Source organism: Stenella coeruleoalba (genome assembly GCF_951394435.1).
Source record: "Stenella coeruleoalba genome assembly, chromosome: 1".
NCBI lineage: Eukaryota > Metazoa > Chordata > Mammalia > Artiodactyla > Delphinidae > Stenella > Stenella coeruleoalba.
This window is the reverse complement of record NC_137169.1, coordinates 115,438,138-115,462,176: the sequence shown is the minus strand read 5'-3', so window position 1 is coordinate 115,462,176 and position 24,039 is coordinate 115,438,138. Positions and strand designations below refer to the sequence as shown.

Here is a 24,039-nt window from a genome sequence, read left to right as displayed (position 1 = left end):
AAATAATCCTTACAGCTATCTACTGGTAGAGATATTATTAACCTCATTTTGCAGATGAAAAAATTGAGATTTACGGAAATTAAGTGGTTTACCAAAGTCTACACAAGTCTGCTAAGTTGAAGAACTAGGCTTTGAACTTGGATCTATCTGACTCCAAACCAAGCTGCTTTTCACCGCAGAATGGTACCTCTCAAAAATACTGCTAATTCGAAACTACCTTATCTGTGATTCTGTTATGATACAGAGTATAAACTTACAAATAGGGTAAAAGATATCTTAAAATCAGCAGTTCTTAAACTTTTTGGTCTGAGGACCTTTTTATACACTTAAAAGTTATTTAGGACCCCGGAGAGTTTTTGTTTATGTGCATATCTCAATTTTTATCATATTTGAAATTAAAACCAAGAACTCTTAAAACATGGACTATATAAGGATAAAGTCTTTTAGCCACCAAAGCAGTGACATCATCACATGTCATGTAACCTCTGGAAAATTCTGCAGTCATGAGAGAATAAGAGTGAAAGGGGCAAATAATGTTTTGGTGTTATTACGAAAATCGTTTTAGACCCTGCAGATTTCCTGAAAGGTTCTTGGAACTCATCTAAGAGTTTCTTGAGCACACTTTGAGAATTTCTTCATTAAGTTGTAAAATTGGCTTTATTCTTGAGATGCTAATAACTAGTTGGAGAAATAAAATATAAGTAGACAAGTAACAAAACAAGGTAGCATATCCCAAATGCAAATGAAGCTGAATTTGGGAGTAGAAGGATTTGGGAATTCCCATGAGAATTTGGGAATAATATTAGATAGATTGATATAGTAATTCTCATGGTCAGATCTTAGAGCAGCAGTCCCTTGAGTCTTTTCACATGAAGAGTAAAAATCAGAGACATCGTTTATAACCACTAGCATGGTCCATTGGTTTGCTTTGAGTAACAGATATAAAGAAGAACGACTTTTTTAGTTTAGAAGAACCACCTTTTTTGTACAGGGTCATGATCGTGGAGTTAACTGGGCTGCCTTCCACCCCACTATGCCCCTCATTGTATCTGGGGCAGATGACCGTCAAGTGAAGATCTGGCGCATGAACGGTGAGTGAACCAGTGACAGTATCACCATACCTAAAATATTGGCTGCTGGCCAGCAAGGTGAAGTAGCCAGGTTTTCCAGACTTAGTGACCCATTTTCCTACCTTAGGTTGTTAAGCTAATCCTGGGAGCATGACAATTGCCTTATTCCCTTTTTTTCCTTTGATGGCATCCTGATTTTGAGGAGTGTGAACATAATTAAAAATAAGAATTCATTTATTCAACAAATATTTATTGAGTACCTACTTTGTACTAACCATTGTTCAGGGTTCTGAAGATAACAGTGATGACTGAACCAGATAACATTCCTGCCCCATGAAGAGTCCATTTATTCTATAGTGGCAGCTAGTGACAGAGCAGGGTAAGGAGATAAAGAATGACAGAGAAGAGGTGTTATAATTGATAAGAGGGTGAGAATGAAATAACAAAGAAATATGTAAAGATTCAGAGTCTTAAATGAAGAAAATTGCCCTATTAGAAAGGAGTTGGTAACTTAACATTTTGTAGTAATACCTAGCATTTGGTTAGAGGATGTCATAATTTGAAATCCCAAACTTAAAGTAGTAGGGAGTTGTAGTGACCTAATTCTTCTTTGTCCTTCAGAATCAAAGGCATGGGAAGTTGATACCTGCCGGGGCCATTACAACAATGTATCTTGTGCTGTCTTCCACCCTCGCCAAGAGTTGATCCTCAGCAATTCTGAAGACAAGAGTATCAGAGTCTGGGACATGTCTAAGCGGTAAGGGGGTTACAATGGTGTGTGACCAAACCCAGGGGAAAGCTCCTTTCTCTCTCTTACTCTCTCTTTTTAAAAATTAGATTAGAATACTTTTTGTTTCTCATCATCCTCAGCATGTAGAAAAATCAAATAACATATTATGAAAACGTGAAGGGACCTAGTGTTAGCCAACATTTACAAATCTTCCATGAAATAGAAATTTCTGTGTATGTTCTTTTTCTCCTCTAAATTTAAGCAGGTTCTTCTGTAGCTACAGAAATAAGAAATATTAAATGAAAACAGTACAGTAGAAAATTATGATGAGTGGGGCGAGTTGTAATATCAAAATAGTAGAGTCAGTTTGAAGTCCTCTTTTGTTTTTTTTTTTTTTTTTTTTCTTTGGTCATGCTGCACGTGGCATGTGGGATCTTAATTCCCAGACCAGGAATCAAACCCAAATCCCCTGCACTGGAAGTTTGGAATCTTAACCACTGGACCACCAGGGAAGTCCCTGAAGTCCTCTTTCTGTTCCTTGGTAGAATTTATCATGACTGTCTTTATTTAGAATATGCAGTTCACTGTCCTTGATTTAGCTTTTTAATCAGTGTGCTGGCCTACCACTTAATACTCTTGTATGTGATAGGCTGAAGTTTCCTTGGAAATTAATATTTTTCTTTGTGTACCTTTTACTTTCCTAGGACTGGGGTTCAGACCTTCCGCAGGGACCATGATCGTTTCTGGGTCCTAGCTGCCCACCCTAACCTTAACCTCTTTGCAGCAGGTAAAGGCCATTTCTTCTTTTTTCCTTTGGTTCAAAGTTTATAAGACTTGAGAGTGATTCTCCATTAGCTTTGTCTCCAGCAAGTACATAGTAGGATGACAAGGAAAAATAGAAGTCTCAGAGCCACCTAGTTGAAGCTTTTCTCCTTTTTAACTCCCTTACCTTCTTGGTATAGTGTTCTTTATCCACCAAAATTCATTTAATAATAAAGCCCATTCTCTCCCTTTTTTTTTTTTCTTTTGGCCATGCCGCATGGCTTGTGGGATCTTAGTTCCCCAGCCAGGGATTGAACCTGGGCCCTTGGCGGTGAGAGCACTGAGTCCTAACCACTGGACCTCCAGGGAATTTACCTAAAGCCCATTCTCTTTGATTAGTTCCTAGGAGACTTAGAGGCTAATACTGGACACTTGAGGTTCCTAGACTGAGGAGCTAGAAGCTGAGTTTTATTCATTCGTTTAGCAAATACATACTGAGTATCAGCCCTAGTCTGGGTGCTGGTATTCTAGCAGTGCATAAAACAATGTCTCTTACTTTATAGAACTTAATTTTGAGTTATAATTAACTTAAAATATTTTATTAGTTTCACAACATAGTGATTTGATTTTTTTTTTCTTAATTTTATTTTTTTGTCTTTGGCTGTGTTGGGTCTTCGTTGCTGCACACAGGCTTTCTCTAGTTGCGACAAGTGGGGGCTGCTCTTCATCATGGTGCGTGGGCTTCTCATTGCAGTGGCATCTCTTGTCGCGGAGCACAGGCTGTAGGCGCATGGACTTCAATAGTTGTGGCTAACGGACTCTAGAGTACGGGCTCAGTAGTTGGGGCTCACGGGCTTAGTTGCTCCACGATATGTGGGATCTTCCCGGACCAGGGCTCGAACCCGTGTCCCCTGCATTGGCAGGCAGATTCTTAACACTGTGCCACCAGGAAAGCCTGATTTGATATTTTTATACATAATGATCACTACAATAAGACCAGGCCACAACGGTGAGAGGCCCGCGTACCACCAAAAAAAAAAAAAAGTCTGTTTCTATTTTGTTTTGTTTGTACATTTGTTTTTGTGTTTTTTTTGGCGGTACACGGGCCTCTCACCGTTGTGGCCTCTCCCGTTGCGGAGCACAGGCTCCGGACGCGCAGGCTCAGCGGCCATGGCTCATGGGCCCAGCCGCTCTGCGGCATGTGGGATCTTCCCGGACCGGGGCACGAACCCATGTTCCCTGCATCAGCAGGCGGACTCTCAACCACTGCGCCACCAGGGAAGCCCTGTACATTTGTTTTTCAAATTCCACATATAAGTGAAATCATACAGTAATTATTTTTCTCTGACTTATTTTGCTTAGCATAATACCCTCCATGTCCATCCATGCTGTTGCAAATGCAAGATTTCATTCTTTTTTATGGCTGAGTAATATTTCATTGTATATGTATACCACATCTTCTCTATCCATTCATCTATTGATGGACACTTAGGTTACTTCCATATCTTGGCTGTTGTAAGTAGTGCTTCAAAGAACATTGGGGTACATATATCTTTTTTTTTTTTTTTTTTTTGTGGTACGCGGGCCTCTCACTGTTGTGGCCTCTCCCGTTGTAGAGCACAGGCTCCCGACGCGCAGGCTCAGCGGCCATGGCTCACGGGCCTAGCTGCACCGTGGCATGTGGGATCTTCCCAGACCGGGGCACGAACCCGTGTCCCCTGCATCGGCAGGCGGACTCTCAACCACTGCGCCACCAGGGAAGCCCCATATATCTTTTTGAATTAGTGTTTTTGTTTTCTTTTGATAAATACCCAGGAGTGGAATTGCTGGATCATATATGGTAGTTCTATTTTTAATTTTTTTGAAGAACCTCCATATTGTTTTCCATAGTGGCTACAACAATTTAAATTCCCACTAACGGTGCACAAGGGTTCCCTTTTCTCCAAAGCCATGTCAACACTTGTTTCTTGTCTTTTTTTTTGTGGTACGTGGGCCTCTCACTGTTGTGGCCTCTCTGGTTGCAGAGCGCAGGCTCAGCAGCCATGGCTCAGGGGCCCAGCCGCTCCGCGGCATGTGGGATCTTCCCGGGCCAGGGCACGAACCCGTGTCCCCTGCATCGGCAGGCGGACTCTCAACCACTGCGCCACCAGGGAAGCCCTGTTTCTTGTCTTTTTGATAATAGCCATTCTGTTAGATGTGAGGTGGTATCTCATGGTTTTGATTTGCATTACTCTGATGATTAGTGATGAGAACCTTTTCATGTGCCTGTTGGCTATCTATATGTCTTCTTTGAAAAAATATCTATTCAGGTATTCTGCTTATTTTTAAATTGGCTTATTTGATTTTTGATATTGAGTTGTATGAGTTCTTTATGATTGTTTTTTTTTTTTTTGGCCACACCACACTGCATGTGGGATCTTAGTTCTCTGACCAGGGATCGAACCTGGGCCCCCTGCAGTGGAAGTGTGGAGTCTTAACCACTGGACTGCCAGAGAAGTCCCAGTTGTATGAGTTCTTCACATTTTGGATATCAACCCCTTATCAGATATATTGTTTGCAAATATCTTCTCTCATTCAGTAGGTTGCCTTTTTGTTTTGTTGGTGGTTTCCTTTGCTGTACAAAAGCTTTTTAGTTTGATGTAGTCCCATGTGTTTATTTTCGTTTCCCTTGCCTGAGGAGACATATCCAAAAAAATACTGCTAAGACTGATGTCAAAGAGGTTACTGCCTACACTTTCTTCTAGGAGTTTTATGGTTTTAGGTCTTACATTTAAGTCTTTAATCCATTTTGCATTTATTTTTGTACATGGTTTAAGAAAGTGGTTCAGTTTGATTCTTTTATATGTAGCTATCCAGTTTTCCCAGCACCATTTATTGAAGAGACTGCCTTTTCCCTATTGTATATTTTTGCCTCTTTTGTCATAGATTAATTGACCATGTGAGCATGAATTTATTTCTGGGCTCTCCATTCTGTTCCATTGATCTATGTGTCTGTTTTCGTGCCAGTATCATACTGTTTTGATTACTATAGATTTCTAATATAGTTTCCAGTCTGGGAGCATGATACCTCCAGTTTTGTTCTTCTTTCTAAAGAATGCCATGGTGATTTGGCAACTTTTGTGGTTCCATACAAATCTTAGGAGTATTTGTCTCGTTCTATGAAAAATACCATTGGTATTTTGATAGGGATTGCACTGAATCTGTAGGTTGCTTTGGGTAATATGGACATTTTAACAATATTGATTCTTCCAATCCATGAGCATGGTATATCTTTCCATTTATTTGTGTCATCTTCAATTTCTTTCATCAGTGTCTTATAGTTTTCAGAATACAGGTCTTTTACCTTCCTTGGTTAAATTTATTCCTAGGTTTTTTATTCTTTTTTGATGCAATTGTAAATGGGATTTTTTTCTTCATTTCTCTTTCTGATATTCCAACAGATTTCTGTATATTAATTTTGTTTCCTCCAATTTTACTGAATTAATTTATTAGTTCTAATAGTTTTTTTGTGGAATCTTTTGGGCTTTCTATATAGTATTGTCATCTGCAAATAGTGACAGTTTTATTTCTTCCTTTGCAATTTAGATACCTTTTCATTTTCTTGCCTAATTACTGTGGCTAGGACTTCCAATACTATGTTGAATAGAAGTGACGAGAGTGGGTATCATTTTCTTTTTCCTGATCCTAGTGGAAAAACTTTCAGCTTTTCACCATTGAGTATGATGTTAGCTGTGTGTTTGTCACGCAGGGCCTTTATTATGTTGAGGTATTTTCCCTCTATACCCACTTTGCTGAGAGTTTTTATCATAAATGGATGTTAAATTTTGTCAAATGCTTTTTCTACATCTATCGACATGATCATATGATTTTTACCCTTCATTTTGTTAATGTGGTGTATCACATTGATTTATGGATGTTAAACCATCCTTGCATCCCTGGAATGAATTGTGCTTGACCATGGTGTATTATCCTTTTAATGTATCATTGTACTTGGTTTGCTAATATTTTGTTAAGGATTTTTGCATCTATGCTTATCAGGGATATTGGCCTATAATTTTTGGTTTCTTATGATCTTTGCCTGGTTTTGGTATCAAGGTAGTGCTGTCCTCATTAAATGAGTTTGGAAGTGTTTTTTCCTCTTCAATTTTTGGAATAATTCAAAAAGGATAGATATTAACCCTTCTTTAAATGTTGATAGAATTTACCTTTGAAGCCATCTGGACCTGGAGTTTTGTTCTTTGGGAGTTTGCTGATTACTGATTCAGTTTTGTTAGTAATTGCTCTATTCAGGTTTTCTGTTTCTACGTGACTCAGTCTTGGAAGATTGTATGTTTCTAGGAATTTATCCATTTAGGTTGTCTAATTTGTTGGCATATCATTGTTTGTAGTATTCTCTTACAATCAGTCCTTTGTATATCTGTGCTGTCAGTTGTAATTTCTCCTCTTTCATTTCTGATTTTATTAGAGCTCTCTTTTTTTTTTTAATGAGTCTGGCTAAAAGTTTGTAGATTTTATCTTTCAAAGAACCAACTCTTAGTTTCATTGTATTTTCTATTGTTTTTTTAGTCTCTATTTCATTTATTTCTGCTCTAATCTTTATCATTTCTTCCTTATACTCACTGAGCTTTGCTTGTTCTTCATTTTTTCTTTTTTTTTTTTAATGCGGTACACGGGCCTCTCACTGTTGTGGCCTCTCCCGTTGTGGAGCACAGGCTCCGGACGCGCAGGCTCAGCGGCCATGGCTCACAGGCCCAGCTGCTCCACGGCATGTGGGATCTTCCCGGACCGGGGCACGAACCCGTGTCCCCTGCATCGGCAGGCGGACTCTCAACCACTGCACCACCAGGGAAGCCCTGTTTTTTTTTTAAATCTACTTTTAGATTGCTTGAGATTTTTCTTGTTTCTTGGGGTAGGGCTGTATCACTATGAACTTCCTCTTAGAACTGCTTTTGCTATGTCCCATAGATGTTGAACACTTGTGTTTCCATTTTCATTTGTCTTCAGGTATTTTTGATTTCCTCTTTGATTTCTTTGTTGACTCATTTGTTGTTTAGTAGCATGTTGTTTAGTCTCCACATGTTTGTGTTTTTTCTAGTTTTCTTGTAGTTGATTTCTAGTTTCATACTGTTTTGGTGAAAAAAGCACTTGAAATTATTTCAGTCTTAAATTTATCAAGCCATGTTTTGTAGCCTAGCATAAGATCTGTCCTGGAGTATGTTCAATATGCACTTGAAAATAATGTATTTTGCCGCTTTTGGATGGACTGTTCTCTCTCTATTAATTCTATCTGGTCTAATGTGTCGTTTAAGGCCAGTGTTTCCTTGTTGATATGATCTGTCCATTGATGTAAGTAGGGTGTAATGTCCCCTAGTATTATTGTGTTATTGTCAATTTTTCCCTTTATTTCTATTAATATTTGCTTTATATATTTAGGTACTCCTATGTTGGGTGTATAAATGTTTGCAAATGTTATATTCTCTTGTTGGATTGACCCCTTTATCATTATGTAATGCCCTTCTTTGCCTTTTGATATGATCTTTGTTTTAAAGTTTATTTTGTCTGATATGAGTAATGTCCTAGCTTTCTTTTCTTTCACATTTGCATGAAATATCTTTTTCCATCCCTTCACTTTCAGTCTATGTGTATCTTTAGATCTGACTTGAGTCTCTTGTAGGCAGCATATAGATAGGTCTTATTTTTTTTATCCATTCAGCCACTGTAAGTCTTTTGGTTGGTGCATTTAGTCCATTTACCTTTAAAGTAATTTTTGATAGGTATGTGCTTTTTGACATTTTGTTAATTTTTTTCTGGTTGTTTTTGTAGTTATTCTCTGTTCCTGTCTTGTTCTCTTGGTTTCTTCCCTTGTGGTTTGATGGATTCCTTTAGTGTTACATTTGGATTTGTTTCTCTTTATTTGTTGTCTATCCATTGTAAGTTTTTGTTTGTGGTTCCCATGAATTTCATAAATATTGAACTGTGTATATATATTTGTCTATTTTAAGCTGATAGTCACTTAAGTTCAAAGGCATTGTAAAAGCACTACATTTTTACATGTACCCCATTTTATGTATTTTATTTCATAGTTTATATCTCTATTTTGTGTATACCTTAACTATTTTTTGTAATTATAGTTGATTATACTGCACTTGACCCTTTAACAACATGGAAGTTAGGGACACTGACCCTCTGTGCAGTCTAAAATGTGCATATAAGTTTACAGTTGACTCTCTGTACCTGTGGTTCCATATCTGCAGATTCAACCAGCAGTGGACTGTGTAGTATTATTGTACATATTTAGTGAAAGAGAACTGTAAGTGGACCAGTGCAGTTAAGATCCATGTTGTTTAAGGGTCAACTGTTCTCTGGTCTTTTAACTTTCATACTAGCTTTTTAAGTGGCTGATCCACTGCCTTTACTATGTATTTGCTTTTATCAGTGAGATTTTTCCTTTGATGTATTTTCTTTTTTTTTTTTATCTTTTAAAATTTTTTTTTAATTTATTTTTTGCTGTGTTGAGTCTTCATTGCTGCACATGGGCTTTGTCTAGTTGCGGTGAGTGGGGGCTACTCTTCGTTGCGGTACATGGGCTGCTCATTTCGGTGGCTTCTCGTTGTGAAGCATGGGCTCTAGGTGTGCGGGCTTCAGTAGTTGTGGCACATGGGCTCAGTGATTGTGGCTCGCTGGCTCTAGAGCGTGGGCTCAGTAGTTGTGGCACACGGGCTTAGTTGCTCTGCAGCATGTGGGATCTTCCTGGACCAGGGCTTGAACCCGTGTCCCCTGCATTGGCAGGCGGATTCTTAACCACTGCACTACCAGGGAAGTCCCTCATATATTTTCTTATTTCTAGTTGTTGCCTTTTCTTTTCTGCTTAAAGGGGACCTTGACATTTCATGTAAGGCTGGTTTAGTAGTGAACTCTTTTAGTTTATGCTTGTCGGAGAGACTCTTTCTCCTTCAATTCTGAATGATAACCTTGCTGGATAGATGCTAAGTGGTAAGTCTTTTCCTCTCAGCATTTTAATGTATCCTGCCATTCCTTTCTGACCTGTAAAGTTTCTGCTGAAAAATCAGCTGAGAGTCTTATGGGGTTTTCCTTGTATGTGATTAGTTGTTTTTCTCTTGCTGCCTTTAACACATTATTGACCAGAGATGTATTAATACATCTTTCGTTACCTGAATGTTATTGACTGGAGACGTATCAATACGTTTTTAGAGAGTGATACAATTAACATCACCATGCAAAGTTGTTAGAGCTTAAAATTGATCAAGCGTTCATTATACAACTTGTCGATACCATTTGCATTTTGCTCCATTAGGTTTTTGTTCCAACCTTGTGTATATTATAAACACAAGTTTGTTACCATAAAATTTTCAAAAATGATGCATCGCAAGATTTTGAGTGAAGAAGAATTTTTCGGTGAATTTTACGCAGATACTTTCTCTGATTGTCCAAGTGACATATATACTAGTGTCTCAGAAGATGATGGTTCTTCAGAATATAGTTCTGATTCAGACAATGTGAATGTTAGACCAACAAAAAGACAAAAAAACTTAGTGATTGATTCTGATATGGAAAGTGAAAATGAAACTCATGGTGCTGGAGAATGCTCCCTTGCTTCTGCAGAAGAGTGGATTGCAGACAACATTTCATAAAAATTAGAAGACTTTACAGGTGTGTCAGGTGTAACTATTGAATGTAATAATTTGCAAAGTGTTAGTGAAATAACAGAATTAATTTTTGGTAACAACTTTTTTGAGTTGGTTGCTTCTCAAACAAACTGATATCACCAACAGAATGAAAAAGCATATAAAAAGTATGATAAGGCTTTAAAATGGACTGATGTAACCAATAGTGACATGAAGAAGTTTCTTGGATTAATAATTTTTTAAGAGGTATGAAGCTTCCTTTATTTATTTTTTGAATTTTATTTTATTTTATTTTTTTATACAGCTGGTTCTTATTAGTTATATATTTTATACATATTAGTGTATATATGTCAATCCCAATCTCCCAATTCATCCCACCACTGCTCCATCCAGCCACTTTCCCCCATTGGTGTCCATACGTTTGTTCTCTACATCTGTGTCTCTATTTCTGCCTTGCAAACCGGTTCATCTGTACTATTTTTCTAGATTCCACATATATGCGTTCATGTATGATATTTTTCTCCTTCTGACCTATTTCACTCTGTATGACAGTCTCTAGGTCCATCCACGTCTCTACAAATGACCCAATTTCATTCCTTTTTATGGCTGAGTAATATTCCATTGTGTATATGTACCACATCTTCTTTATCCACTCGTCTGTCAATGGGCGTTTAGGTTGCTTCCATGGATTAATAATTTTGATGGGACAAACAAGAAAGTCATACTGGAAAGAATATTGGCCGACTGATCCCTTACTTGAAACACCTATCTTGCCAAAGATTATGACGAGAAGAAGGTTCGAAAAAATAATGATGTTTCTTCACTTTAACAATAACTCAGAAACTCCACTTCCTGCAGACAGAGGTTCAAAAGTTAAACCTCTTTTGGATTATTTTCTACAAAAATTTCCATCGATCTGTATACCCAAACAAGAGCTATCGCTTGATGAGGCAGTGATAAAGTGGAGAGGACGACTCAGATTAAAAACCTATAATCCCAGAAAACTTACAAAATAAGTTTGGTCAGGATGGTTAACAAAAGTGAAACTGGGTATATATGCAACCTTGAGATTTACATGGGTGAAGGATAGAAACTACAAGAAACAATCTTATAACAGCCTTATCTTGGTTCGTGGCACCGTATTTACCAAGACAATTGTTACAACAGTGTGTCCACATCTGAAATATTGTTGAAAAATAAAATCAGAGTTTGTGGGACTATAAGAGAGAATCATGGTCTACCAAACCAATTAAGAGAAACGTAAAAATCTACAGAGGGAAGAAATGACATTCTTATGGACGGGAAAAGTGATTTTTCTTATATGGAAAGACAAAAGGCTAGTCTGCATGGTGACAACTATTCATTATGCCTCCATAGCATCTACAGGAAAAGAAGACAGGAGGACTGACCATCAGATGACTAAGCCCACTTGTATATTAGAGTATAATAAATCTATGAAAGGAGTTGATTGATCCAGTCAATACCTGGCAAACTGCAATATCCTCTGGAAAACTTGAAAATGGTTTAAGAAAGTGGGTTGCTATTTCAGTATTGCAGTTTATTCAATGCGTTTAAAATTTATTGTAGCCTTAATGCACAGAATAAAATGACTTACAAGCAATTTTTGTTAGCAGTAGCTAGAGAATGGGTAATTGACCATTCTGGTGAATATAGTGGTAGTCCCGCACCTGGTCCTTCTTGTGGTGTTTCTAAAAGAGCCCTCCACAAAGATCCACCTTGTCAACTATCAGGTAAAATAAAAGAACATATTCTAGAGGAAATAATACCCACATGACTCAAAAAAAATGCTGCGGGGCTTCCCTGGTGGCACAGTGGTTAAGAATCTGCCTGCCAGTGCAGGGGATACAGATTCAAGCCCTGGTCTGGGAAGATCCCACATGCCGCAGAGCAGCTAAGCCCATGCACCACAACTACTGAGCCTGCGCTCTAGAGCCCTCAAGTCACAACTACTGAACCTGCGTGCCATAACTACTGAAGCCCAAGCACCTAGAGCCTGTACTCTGCAACGAGAAGCCACCTCAATGAGAAGCCTGCACACTGCAACAAAGAGTAGCCCCCACTTGCCGCATCTAGAGAAAGCCCGTGTGCAGCAATGAAGACCCAATGCAGCCAAAAATAAATAAAATTTAAAAAAACAATGCCGCCAGAAAATGTAGAGTCTGCTCTTCCAGGGGAGAGCACAGTGAAACAGGATATATTTGTAATAGATGTTCTGTTCCCCTGCACAGAGGTGCCTGCTGTACTGCCTATCACACTCTAATGAAATATTAGAATGCTTTAGTAAGACATGTACAAAGTTTCAAAAAAATACATTAAGTGCAAAAACAGTTGTTGATAATTATACTCAAACGTGGATGTTTCAGTATTCACTTACGTAACAAATCGCTGGCCACAGGCACCAGTTTCTGCAAAAATCCCCCGGCCAATAATGGGTTAAGATTCTCTCCTTATCTTTAACTCTTGCCATTTTAATTATAATATGTCACGGTGAGGATCTCTTTGGGTTCATCTTATTTGGGAATCTCTGTGCTTCTTGGACCTGGATATCTACTTCCTTCCTCAGGTTAGGAAACTTTTCAGCCATTATTTATTCAAATACGGTTTCTGTCCCTTTCTCTCTTCTCCTTTGGGAATCCTATAATGTGAAAGTTAGTATGCTTGATGTTGTCCCAGAAGTCCCTTAACTCTCCTCATTTAAAAAAAAAATTCTTTCTTTTTGCTGTTACAATTGGGTGATTTCCACTGTTCTGTCTTACAGATTGCTCATCTGTTCTTCCATATAATCTAATCTGCTGTTGATTCCCTCTAGCATATTTTTTCTGTTTTTGTATTCTTCACTTTTGATTGGTTCTTTCTTACATTTTCTAAGTCTTTGTTGAAGTTGTCACTGAATTCTTCCATTCTTCAACCAAGTTTGGTTAGCATCCTTATGACTTTCTTTGAACTCTTTATCAGATAAATTACTTATCTCTGTTTCATTAGGGTTTTTTTCTGGGGCTTTATTTTGTTGTTTCTTTTGGAACATATTCCTCTGTCTCCCTTTTGTTTGACTTTTTGTTTCTATGAATTTAAGCAAAACAGCTACCTCTCCTGGTCTTTTAAGGAGTGGCCCTAACGGATGAAAGCATTCCTGTGTAGATTGTTTGCACCTGGCAGCTTTGGCAGGCTTGCTGGGGCTGGAGTGCATCTGGGCAGGCATAGTCCCTGGGGAGTGTGGTCTCTTGGTGGAGTGCCTGGAGCTGGAGTGGGCGTGGGGCAGTCCCTAGAAAGCACTACACCTGAGGCCATGGAACTTTTATTTGTAGTGAAGGGAGGTAGACCCATAAAACAATAAATATATAAAACAATGTATGGTGAAAACTGCTTTAAAAGAAAGTTAAGCAAAAGTAAGTGGGATAGAGAGGGAAGAGTGTAGGGACTGCTGCTTTATATTGGGTGTTCAGGAAAGTGAAGGAGAATGATAAATACATTGACAGTGGGAACAGCAAATGCAAAGACCGTGATATGAGAAATGTTTAACATGTTTGAGGAACATCAGAGTGGCCAGCTGGAGCACAGTAAGGGGCTAAGTAATAGGAGGTAAGACCAAGCCAGATTGGGCATTGCCTTGTAGGCCATTAGAATTTAAGACTTTATTCTGAAAGAATGGAAAGCCATTGGAAGGTGTTGGGTAGGGAAGTGACATGATCTGATTTATGTGTGGAGTGTATACTAGGAGGACAAAGACTGAAAGTTTTTCTGAGTGATGGATAATGTTAGTAGGGAAAAGCAAAACATTTTTAAAAAACAGAACCAGAAAGGCTTTTTAAACTAGCATCCATTTGTTCAGCACTTACTTTTTATGTTTGTTATTTGATAGTGACTGGGGAAGGATGGAAATTATTGTAATTTCTCTTTTCAGGGAACTCAGTGTATACTGGGGATGATATACCTAAACAATTACAGTGCAGAATGGTACGTGCTGTGACGGAGGTTTGTACAAAGCAGTTAGGAGAACATAGAGGAGGTTTTGTCTAATGTGGCAGTATGATAGAGTGAGTATTGGTAAATGATTTACAGGTGTTTACTTGAATAAAGATTCCAAGAATTGTGAGAATTTAGGCAAATAAAGAATGCATTTAGGTGTCTTAACTTTGTTTTTAGCATACATATACAGTAGTCATCTTTGTGTATCTCCTGTTTCCAGTTTTCTTTCTTGCCTACAGCTAATTCTTCCTCCCTTTTCCCTGTGGCCCAGGCCATGATGGTGGCATGATTGTATTTAAACTGGAACGGGAACGGCCAGCCTATGCTGTTCATGGCAATATGCTTCATTATGTCAAGGACCGATTCTTACGTCAGTTGGATTTCAACAGCTCCAAAGATGTAGCTGTGATGCAGTTGCGGAGGTAAATCAGACTTGTTTCTTCCCTCCAAAGTGTCTCATCTGTTACCATGAAACAATACTCACAAACTGGAGTCTGTTCTTTTAACAACGTTTTGGATCTCATCTCCTGTCACAGATAGAATCCCCAGGAGCGTGGTGGTGGCCATGAGGCCAATGGGGGCTTCCCTGCTGACAATGCTAGAGACCCTGTGGAAAGGAAATCATATTGCCAAGCTTGCCAGGTGTCTTGAAAACCAGGGAAAGTTTCCTGGTTGAGAGTAGCCCAACTTGGTGACAGGCCTCTTTGCCTTTATTTAGCATTTTTTTTCTATACCTCTCCCTTTGCTTTTCAGCAAAATGCATGCAACTCTAAACCAGAATATATGTCTCTGGAAACTCTTAACTCTGAAGATATGATAATATCTAGGGTGCCTGGCAAAAGGAACTATCCTCTTGGAAAGGCAGATGTATCAGCATGCTGAAACATTCATGGTGGCAGGCTTTGGCATAAGGGTTTGATAACCACCCTCCAGCGTTACTACAATAAAAGAATCGGTTTGTGTTATCACTCCAAGGGACAGGAGAAACTAGCCAGAGACAAATCACATCATGTTACTCTGTGGTATCCACTGCAATTATGTGTAGGAATTTGTACCCAGGAAGAATCAATCCCACTCACTACAGTGAGTGCTAGCCATACCTTCTGTTGAATAAGTAGACTTGTACTAGGTGTGCTTTTTTAAAACTCTATGCTCAAAGCTGAAATAGGGGAGTCCCTAAGCCTTAAAGGAAGGAAGAAATAGATGCAACATTCATTTATTTTTATTTCTGATTATAAAAATGATAAGTATATCTGTAAAGATGAGGTAAGTAGGAGGTGTAGGAGTAATTCCTTTTTTCCTATTGTTATTATATCTTTTTACTAATTTCTCTGTTTTTTGTATATATATATCTCTAGTGGTTCCAAGTTTCCAGTGTTCAACATGTCGTACAATCCAGCAGAAAATGCAGTCCTACTGTGTACAGTGAGTAAACCTCCTAGGATCTCCTCATTTCCCATAGGTCTCTTTCTCATGCCCTTAGAGGATCTCTAATGGCTTCTTTGAAACCATTTAATGGTCATTTTGAGAGAGCTGAAACAGTAAACAGAGGCTCAAACCAGGTAGGCTTCAGCTGTCATAAACATGTTAAGGGTTTGTGTACTTACATCTTTCATATGGCTAACAACTTCTAAACTTAATGGAGCGTTGGGATGAATCACCCAAATCACTGAAAGTAATTTGAAAGAATGTTTGGGACTATATCCTATTCAAAGGAGATGCTTATCTTGATTCCCTCCATTTGGGTGAAAATAGTAGAGCTGATTTTGAGAAGAGTTCCTTTCAGTGGTGTTACCTTTGGGGGTCATCAAGTAGCCCTCCACATTTCTTGCCATACAATTAAAAAAAAAAGAAAGAAAGAAATGGCATTCTAATTTTAGTGCCTTCATTGCCAAGTCAGAAGAATGAAAACCTGTCTTTCCCGATATGACGTCTAGTGTCTGATCCCAGTTCTTCTTCAATATCTAACAGCCCCATATTTTCCTCCTGGCACTTTTCTTTAATGTTTTTTCTTTGATGTCTTTTTTTTTACCTTCAAACAGACTTTTAAGTTGATGAATAAACTCAGGTGGGGCACTGGAATATTGGGGTCTTAGTCTGTTAATTTGTGGAATAGAGAGCAGTCCTTGCTTTCATTCAAAAGATATCTACATCTTTGGAAGATAAAAGAAAAATAAGGTGACATGAATGCTGAATTCTTTGGCAACGAGCCCTATAATTTTTAGCTGTAGAAACGTTCAAATGCCTTCTGAGTGAAAGGTGTGAAAAGTATAGTTTCAGGTTGCTGTCTGTATAATGGTGCTGTTTTCTATGTCAGAGTAAACTGGTATCTTGGGTGCTCTCTTACTAACAATTCCTCCCTTTCCTCTACAGAGAGCCAGTAATTTAGAGAATAGTACCTATGACTTGTACACCATCCCCAAGGATGCCGACTCCCAGAATCCTGATGGTAGGCATTCTCTTTGTATACCCGACTCTGCTCCTAGCTTTCCTCACCCATATCATCACTCCTCTTCAAGTTTTTCACATTCTGTCCCCAGGCCATGGCCACATCACTCATGTCTGTTGGCAGGTGCTGCTGACAGTTGCATCAGAGGCAACTGTGGTGTGAAATATTCATGTTCCTTCTCCATTTTATTACTCCAGCTAGATATATATATTTTATAATTTGGTTATTAGAAACTCTCCATTTTCTCTTTCAGCACAGCATGTTATCCTAGTTTATTGTCAGCTGATGTGACTTTCACCCTGGTAGTTTCATTTATTTAAAAACATGGTTCCAATCTTGCAGTGTCTCATCCTGGGACTAGGGATTTATGCTCTCCCATCCATATCCAGATCCGATTTGCTTCCTTTTGCATGTCAGAAAGATGAGGCTGTTAACAGCCTCTCACCGCACCAGGGATCCCGGATCCAGCTGAGACCCCTGCCTACCTCTTCCATCACCACCATCCCTTTTTAGTCCTTTCTGCTAGAACTTGCTGACAAAACATTCTCAGAATAGATTTGAGTCTCACTTATGCTCCTTTTAGTGTACTCCCTCCAGTTGGTTTGTAGGTCAGAGGTTTGTTCCTCAGGTCCCCACTTTTAGTACCATACTTTCATGATATTTTAGACCGAATCAACAGATTCTGAGAAATATTTTGCTAGCTCTGTCCTATTGTGGGTGCCACTGTGTCATTGCTGCTAATATCATCACTCTCCTATAAGTGTGGTCATGGTGGAAAGAGAGAAAACCTGTATGTCTTTGATATCCATAAATCAAAGTCTCCCCTATAAATTAATCAGTCAAGCCATTTCTGACCAATTTTTTTTGTTTGGTCCTGCTTACCCATCCCCTTCTTTTCCCCATCTGTTTACAATTAATAGAGTCTAAAATATTTTTGTTTTGTCTTATAACCACTTTTATTTTATCTTCTCCATTTTTTTGAGGGAGATAATAATTATTAAAGGAATAAAGGTACAGCACAGAGGAAGAGAAAGAGGAAAGGCTTGAATAGTGTGATTCTTCGGCCCCTGGAAAATGGGAGTGTTGGTTATGATAATAATTAATTTTGTAAATTGCCTGACACCCCTGGTTGTCAAGGGGTGGCCTGGCAAGGCTGGCCAGCACGTATTGTCCAGTTTCCTGCTGATACTAATAGATAAAATAGTATTTCCACGCATCCTTCTGTGTATCTCCTTTGAAGTTTCCCAGAGTGTGGAGTACCCATTCGGAATTCTAATCATCCAGTGAAATGTTTGGGAACTGAGAAACATGTTGTAACTTTGTTGAGTGAATGATTGACATTTATGGAGCATCAGCTTGGTGCTAAATACTGCCCAGCATAGAGCTGCCTGGATTTAGTTAGGAGCACTCTGCCCCATCCTACTCTACTAGGAGGTCTGCATTTGCATGTTAAAAGCAGCAGAGCAGCTGCGTCCTGGAGAGGGGGCTCTGTCTCTACTCCAGCTTGTTGAGATAGGAGGTCCAAGACACTCACAGGCTGCTTGCTTTGTGCCGCAGCTTGGCCAGCGAGGCCCTGCTCGTTAGCTTGATGGAATGTGCTGTCTCCCAAGATGGGGGTGGTCCTTCTGCCAGTATATGGTGTTGGCTGAAATGCAGTCACTTGGCCTAGAGAAAAGAGGCTTGGCAGGGGTGGAGGTTGGAGTTTGGAGGGAACTGGTGGGGAAAAGTCACTGACAATAGCCTCAGGTTATGGCTGAATAAGTTAGGAAGCAGCTGAACTGGCAAAGCCAACATGGCAGCCAGCAAGACTGGCAGCTTCGTGGCACCTGACTCTGTCACCTGGCAGTAGCTTACTACATGTTCCTGCCCTTTGGTTTTGCTCTTCTCAGCTCCTGAAGGGAAACGGTCCTCAGGCCTGACAGCTGTTTGGGTTGCTCGCAATCGGTTTGCTGTCCTAGATCGGATGCATTCGGTGAGTTAAGACTAAAAAGGGAAATTAATTTGGAGAGTGTGGTGGCAGTGGCCTGTGTATTGCAGAATAAAGAGCATTTTTTTTTCCCTTACTCTGCCCTGGGCAGCTGTGGTCCTCGTGTATTGGCTGCTTTCTCCTTAACTCTACCCCAAACCCCTTGGGAAAAAAAAGGCCTTAAAATTGATTTGATTGGGTGGATTATCACTGTGGCTCTGGGCTTAAGAACCAAGCTAAAGTCACTCTTGATGACACAGGAGCCAAAAAACATCAAATTTGAAATAGGTGAGCTGGGAAGTCCCTGACGGTCCAGTGGTTAGGACTTGGCACTTTCACTGCTGGGGCCCGGGTTCGATCCCTGGTCTGGGACCTAAGATCCTGCAAGCCACGTGGCAAGTCCCCACCCCCTCAACACCAAAAAAATGAAATAGGTGAGCTAGATAAGAAGTAGATCCTCTTATCCTACTACCTCTGATGGTACTTAAAATGTAATGGGTCCTAAAAAAGTTAAGCAAAGCTGTCTCAAGAAAATATTTAACAAAAATTTAAGCCTCAGAAGTGCTGTATTCTGTCCCTGGTTGGTTGAGGAATTTAGATTTTAGTTGGACTTCTCAGGATATTTCAATTGAAAAAAAAAAAAGCTATTAAGACCCTTGGAGAGGATCTTAGTTGGAGTGGTCTACGTAGAGTGGTGATTGAACTGGACAGACAGAAAAAAAAATACTTTGTTTATTGAAGCTAAGGAATAATTGCTGAGGGACATTGTCAGCTGGCATCATCTTACATGTATTTCTCTTAACCCCACCTTATGTACTCATTTCAGCTTCTGATCAAGAATCTGAAGAATGAGATCACCAAAAAGGTACAGGTGCCCAACTGTGATGAGATTTTTTACGCTGGCACAGGCAACCTCCTGCTTCGAGACGCAGAATCCATCACGCTCTTTGACGTACAGCAGAAGCGGTAACATGTCAGATGCCCCTAAGCAGACAGGCATATTGTGGGGGAGAGTGGAAATCTTTAGTGGGAGCTTTTCTTCCCCCAAGTGAGTTTGACCTGGGCTTAGCCACTTCTTGTGCTGTAACTCCAAGACTCTTTCTAACCACTTTTTTTCCTCTGTGATCACTCTCCATCCTGTACATACACACTAGCATTACAACAAGGGTCTTATTTGTTTTCAGAGCATTTATCTGAATAAAGAATGCTCTTGCGACTTAGAATCATAGGGACACAGAAATGAATAACATAGTTCCTGTACTTAAAGGAGCTTACAGTCCATTGGTGAAAACAGACATACACAAGTCCCTAATAATACATGGGAATGAGGGGCAGGGAGTTGAGGAAGAGGGAAGTATACAATGTGAGCCAAATGTGTAAGTCACTGAACTGTAATACAGAAAATGTTTATTTGGTATTATTTTAAGAAATTTCGGTTTACATTAATTTGGAGATGAAAAGGAGTTTAGGTCATAACCTGGAATAAGGCAATCAGGTTCACTCATATTTGCCCTTCTCTCTCTATCCCAGGACTCTGGCATCTGTGAAGATTTCCAAGGTGAAATATGTTATCTGGTCAGCAGACATGTCCCATGTAGCACTACTGGCCAAACATGGTAAGTCTTCATTATGTCCACCCTGATTTAGAGACCAGTCCCTCCCTCCCCATCCCTGCCAGTCTACTTCACTCACCCTGTCCAGCAGAGCACTCATGTCCTTTGCCTCTTACAGCCATTGTGATCTGTAACCGCAAACTGGAGGCTCTATGTAACATTCATGAGAACATTCGTGTCAAGAGTGGGGCCTGGGATGAGAGTGGGGTATTTATCTATACCACAAGCAACCACATCAAATATGCTGTCACCACTGGGTAAGTTGATTATCTGAGATACAGAATGGGAGAAAGTGGCTTCTTAAAATCACTGTCGTGTCTCAGGAGACATACTGAAGTCCTCCTTGAACTGTCTTCATGGAAAAGCTTTGTCTGGCGTATATGTGCTAGGAGCATCAAAACATTCTTTTTTCAACTCTTTTAAAATTGTGAAATATGACACAAATATAGAAAATTACATAGGTTATAAATATATGAAATAGCAAATAGTTACATAATGAACATCTGTGTAACTGCTACCCAAGTCAAGAAATAGAACATTTCTGGCACCCCAGAAGCCCTTTGCCATGTGGTCCCTATTGATCACATCCCTCTCTCTTCCTCAAAGATAACATTCTGACTTTTATGATAATTTCTTTCTTGCTTTTCTTTGCAATTTTACCACCCAGTGTGTGTCTTAAAATAATGGTTTAATTTTGCCTGGTTTTGAACTTCATGTAAATTAAATCATGCTGAATGTATTATTTCATATTTTGCTTATTTTGCTCAATATATTGTTTGTAAGATTCATCCATGTTGTAGCTCTAGATTATTTGTTTCTGCTGTTGTATAGTATTCTATTATATAAATATGCTACAGTTTATCAGTTCTATTCTAGAGGGATAGTTGGGTGATTTCTAGGTTTTGTCTATTATAAATGATGTTCTTTTAAACATTCTTCCATGAATTCTGGTTCATATGCACATACATTTCTCTCTAGGGCAGAATTGCTAGGTCATAGAGCGTGCTTATCTTCACATTTGCTAGGTAATGTGAGAGTGGTTTTACCAATTTGCATGCCAACCAGTGTTGTATAAAAGTTTCTTTGCTTGTCACACTGGCCAGCACTTGGCCTTTGTCAAACTCATTTTTGTCTGGTGGATGTGCAATGTATCTTGTAATTTTACTTTGCTATTCTCTGATTCCCCAGGAGATTGGACAACTTTTTATTTAGCCATCCATCAGGATTTCCTCTTCTATGAATTCTGTTCAAGTCTTTTATCCTTTATTTAAATGAGTTATCCTTGTTCTTTTGTTATAGGAGTTCTTTATATATTTGAATATCAGTCCTTTATCAGGGCTATGTGTTGCAAATATTAATATCTCCTCCCATTCTATAGTATGTCTTTTGATTCTCTTTTGATATCCGTTAATGAACAGAAGTTCTTAGTTTAATGTAGTTGAGTTTATGAATCTTATTCTTTATGGATATCAGGTTTTGTGTCCTATTTAAGAAATCTTTGTTGACTCCAAGATAATAAAGGCATTCTTTTATATTTTCTTATGAAAACTTTATAGTTTTACCTTTTATATCTAGGTCTATAATCTACCTGAAGTTGATTTTTTTGTATGGTGTGAGGTGTCGTGAGCTCAGCTTTACTTTTTCCATAAGGACACTCAGTTTTGTACCAACATCACGTATCGAAAAAACCAGCCTTTCCCCATAGTTCTGCAGAGCCATCTTTGTGATATATGAATCACGTTTAAAAAAATGTAAGGATCTGTTTTTTGTTTTTGTTTTTTTATTTTTGGCTGCATTGGGTCTTTGTTGCTGCACGTGGGCTTTCTCTAGTTGCGGCGAGCGGGGGCTACTCTTCGTTGCAGTGCGCGGGCTTCTCATTGCAGTGGCTTCTCTTGTTGCGGAGCACAGGCTCTAGGCACGCGGGCTTCAGTTGTTGTGGCACGTGGGCTCTAGAGTGCAGGCTCAGTAGTTGTGGCACATGGGCTTAGTTGCTCTGCAGCATGTGGGATCTTCCTGGACCAGGGATTGAACCCGTGTCCCCTGCATTGGCAGGCGGATTCTTAACTACTGTGCCACCAGTGAAGTCCCAAGAATCTGTTTTTTGTGGTCTGTCTCTGATTGAATTCTACACTGTCTTAAGTATTATAGTCTTGTAAGTCTTTACAACTGGTAAAGCAGTTCCACAAATCTTACCCACTTTGTTTTACTTTTTTTTAAGTTATTAGGCTATTTTCAAATTAGTTTTGCCTTGAAAAGGCATATTTTCAAGTAATTTTTTGTCTTGAAAAAGTATAAATTTTAGATTAGCTTGTGAAATTCCATGCCAAAAACAAAAAGACAAACGAGAGTTCCTGGGCCCTGGTCGAGGAACTAAGATCATTTTTTTTTTTTTAAAAAAGTTGATTTTTCTCTCTCTCTTTTGTTTTTAATTAATTAATTTAATTTTGGCTGCGTTGGGTCTTCGTTGCTGCATGCAGGCTTTCTCTAATTGCAGTGAGGGGGGCACTACTCTTCGTTGCAGTGCATGGGCTTCTCATTGCAGTGGCTTCTCTTGTTGAGGAACATGGGCTCTAGGCGCACGGGCTTCACTAGTTGTGGCACACAGGCTCAGTAGTTGTGGCGCACGGGCTTAGTTGCTCCATGGCACGTGGGATCTTCCCAGACCAGGGCTCGAACCTGTGTCCCCTTCATTGGCAGGGGGATTCTTAACCACTGCGCCACGAGCGAAGCCCCGGGAGCTAAGATCTTGCAAGCCTCACGGCATGGCAAAAAAACCCCAAAAAAACAGAAAGCAAAAAACCCTATTGTGATTTCAGTTGGGATTGTGAATCTGTATGTGATTTGGGGATTTTGGGTGTAATTGTTATCTTTACAATATTAAGTTTCCTAATTTGTGAACATGATATAGTAGTTCTTCATTTATTTAGGGCTTCTGAAACATCTTTAAATAAAGCTTTATAATTTTATCCATAGAGATTTTGCATTTTCTTTGGTTAGATTTATTCTTAGGCACTTGATAGTTTTTAATGCTATTTATAAATGCATAGTATCCATTTAAAAATTCAATTTTATAATTTTTCCTGATATTTAGAAATACAACTAAGTTGTTTTGGGGGTTTTTTGTTTTGTTTTGTTTTTTGCGGTACACAGGCCTCTCACTGCTGTGGCCTCTCCCGTTGCGGAGCACAGGCTCTGGACACGCAGGCTCAGCGGCCATGGCCCACGGGCCTAGCCGCTCCGCGGCATGTGGGATCCTCCCGAACCGGGGCATGAACCCGTGTCTCCTGCATTGGCAGGCGGACTCTCAACCACTGCGCCACCAGGGAAGCCCCATAACTAAGTTTTAAATTAATTTTATCTCAGAGACCTTGCTAGACTCTTATTAATTCTATTAATTTATTTATATTTTCTTTTCAAATACTCATAGCATCTGTAGGTAATGACACTTTTGTTTCTTCTTTCCAGCACTTAATTCTTTTTTTTTTTAGCGCTTATTCTTTTATGTATTTTTCTTGTCTTACAGCACTGACCAAGATCTCCAGCACAGTGCTGAATAAACACGGTGATAGCAAACTTTCTTGTCTTGTTCCCAATTTACAGTGTCACTTTTCAGTGTATTGGCATTATGTAAGCTTGCTGTAGATTTTTTTATAGATACTTTTTATCTACTGAGGAATTTCTTCGCTATATCTCAAATGAATATTGAATTTTTTTAAACCCCTTTTCTGCATATATTGAGGTAGTCATGCAGTTTTTCTCCTTTTGTTGATTAATGTAGTGAATTAAATTGATTTTTTTTTAAATGTTAGACCAACA

The 24,039-nt window shown here is 39.2% G+C and overlaps 1 protein-coding gene across 2 annotated transcripts in view; it reads left to right on the top strand.

Moving 5' to 3' along the window:
* Nucleotides 1-24,039, top strand: part of COPA (COPI coat complex subunit alpha) — a 50,409-nt gene that overhangs the window by 15,477 nt on the left and 10,893 nt on the right. Inside the window, exons 8-17 of one of the 2 annotated variants that reach the window (XM_079931949.1) lie at nucleotides 992-1,091; nucleotides 1,692-1,827; nucleotides 2,505-2,587; nucleotides 14,467-14,617; nucleotides 15,554-15,620; nucleotides 16,569-16,644; nucleotides 18,534-18,616; nucleotides 19,437-19,576; nucleotides 20,141-20,226; nucleotides 20,342-20,480. In XM_079931949.1, coding sequence (XP_079788075.1) covers nucleotides 992-1,091; nucleotides 1,692-1,827; nucleotides 2,505-2,587; nucleotides 14,467-14,617; nucleotides 15,554-15,620; nucleotides 16,569-16,644; nucleotides 18,534-18,616; nucleotides 19,437-19,576; nucleotides 20,141-20,226; nucleotides 20,342-20,480 — 1,061 coding nt within the window. Of the gene's footprint in view, nucleotides 1-991; nucleotides 1,092-1,691; nucleotides 1,828-2,504; nucleotides 2,588-14,466; nucleotides 14,618-15,553; nucleotides 15,621-16,568; nucleotides 16,645-18,533; nucleotides 18,617-19,436; nucleotides 19,577-20,140; nucleotides 20,227-20,314; nucleotides 20,481-24,039 lie in introns of both variants that reach the window. The other variant, XM_079931948.1, reaches the window with a different exon arrangement.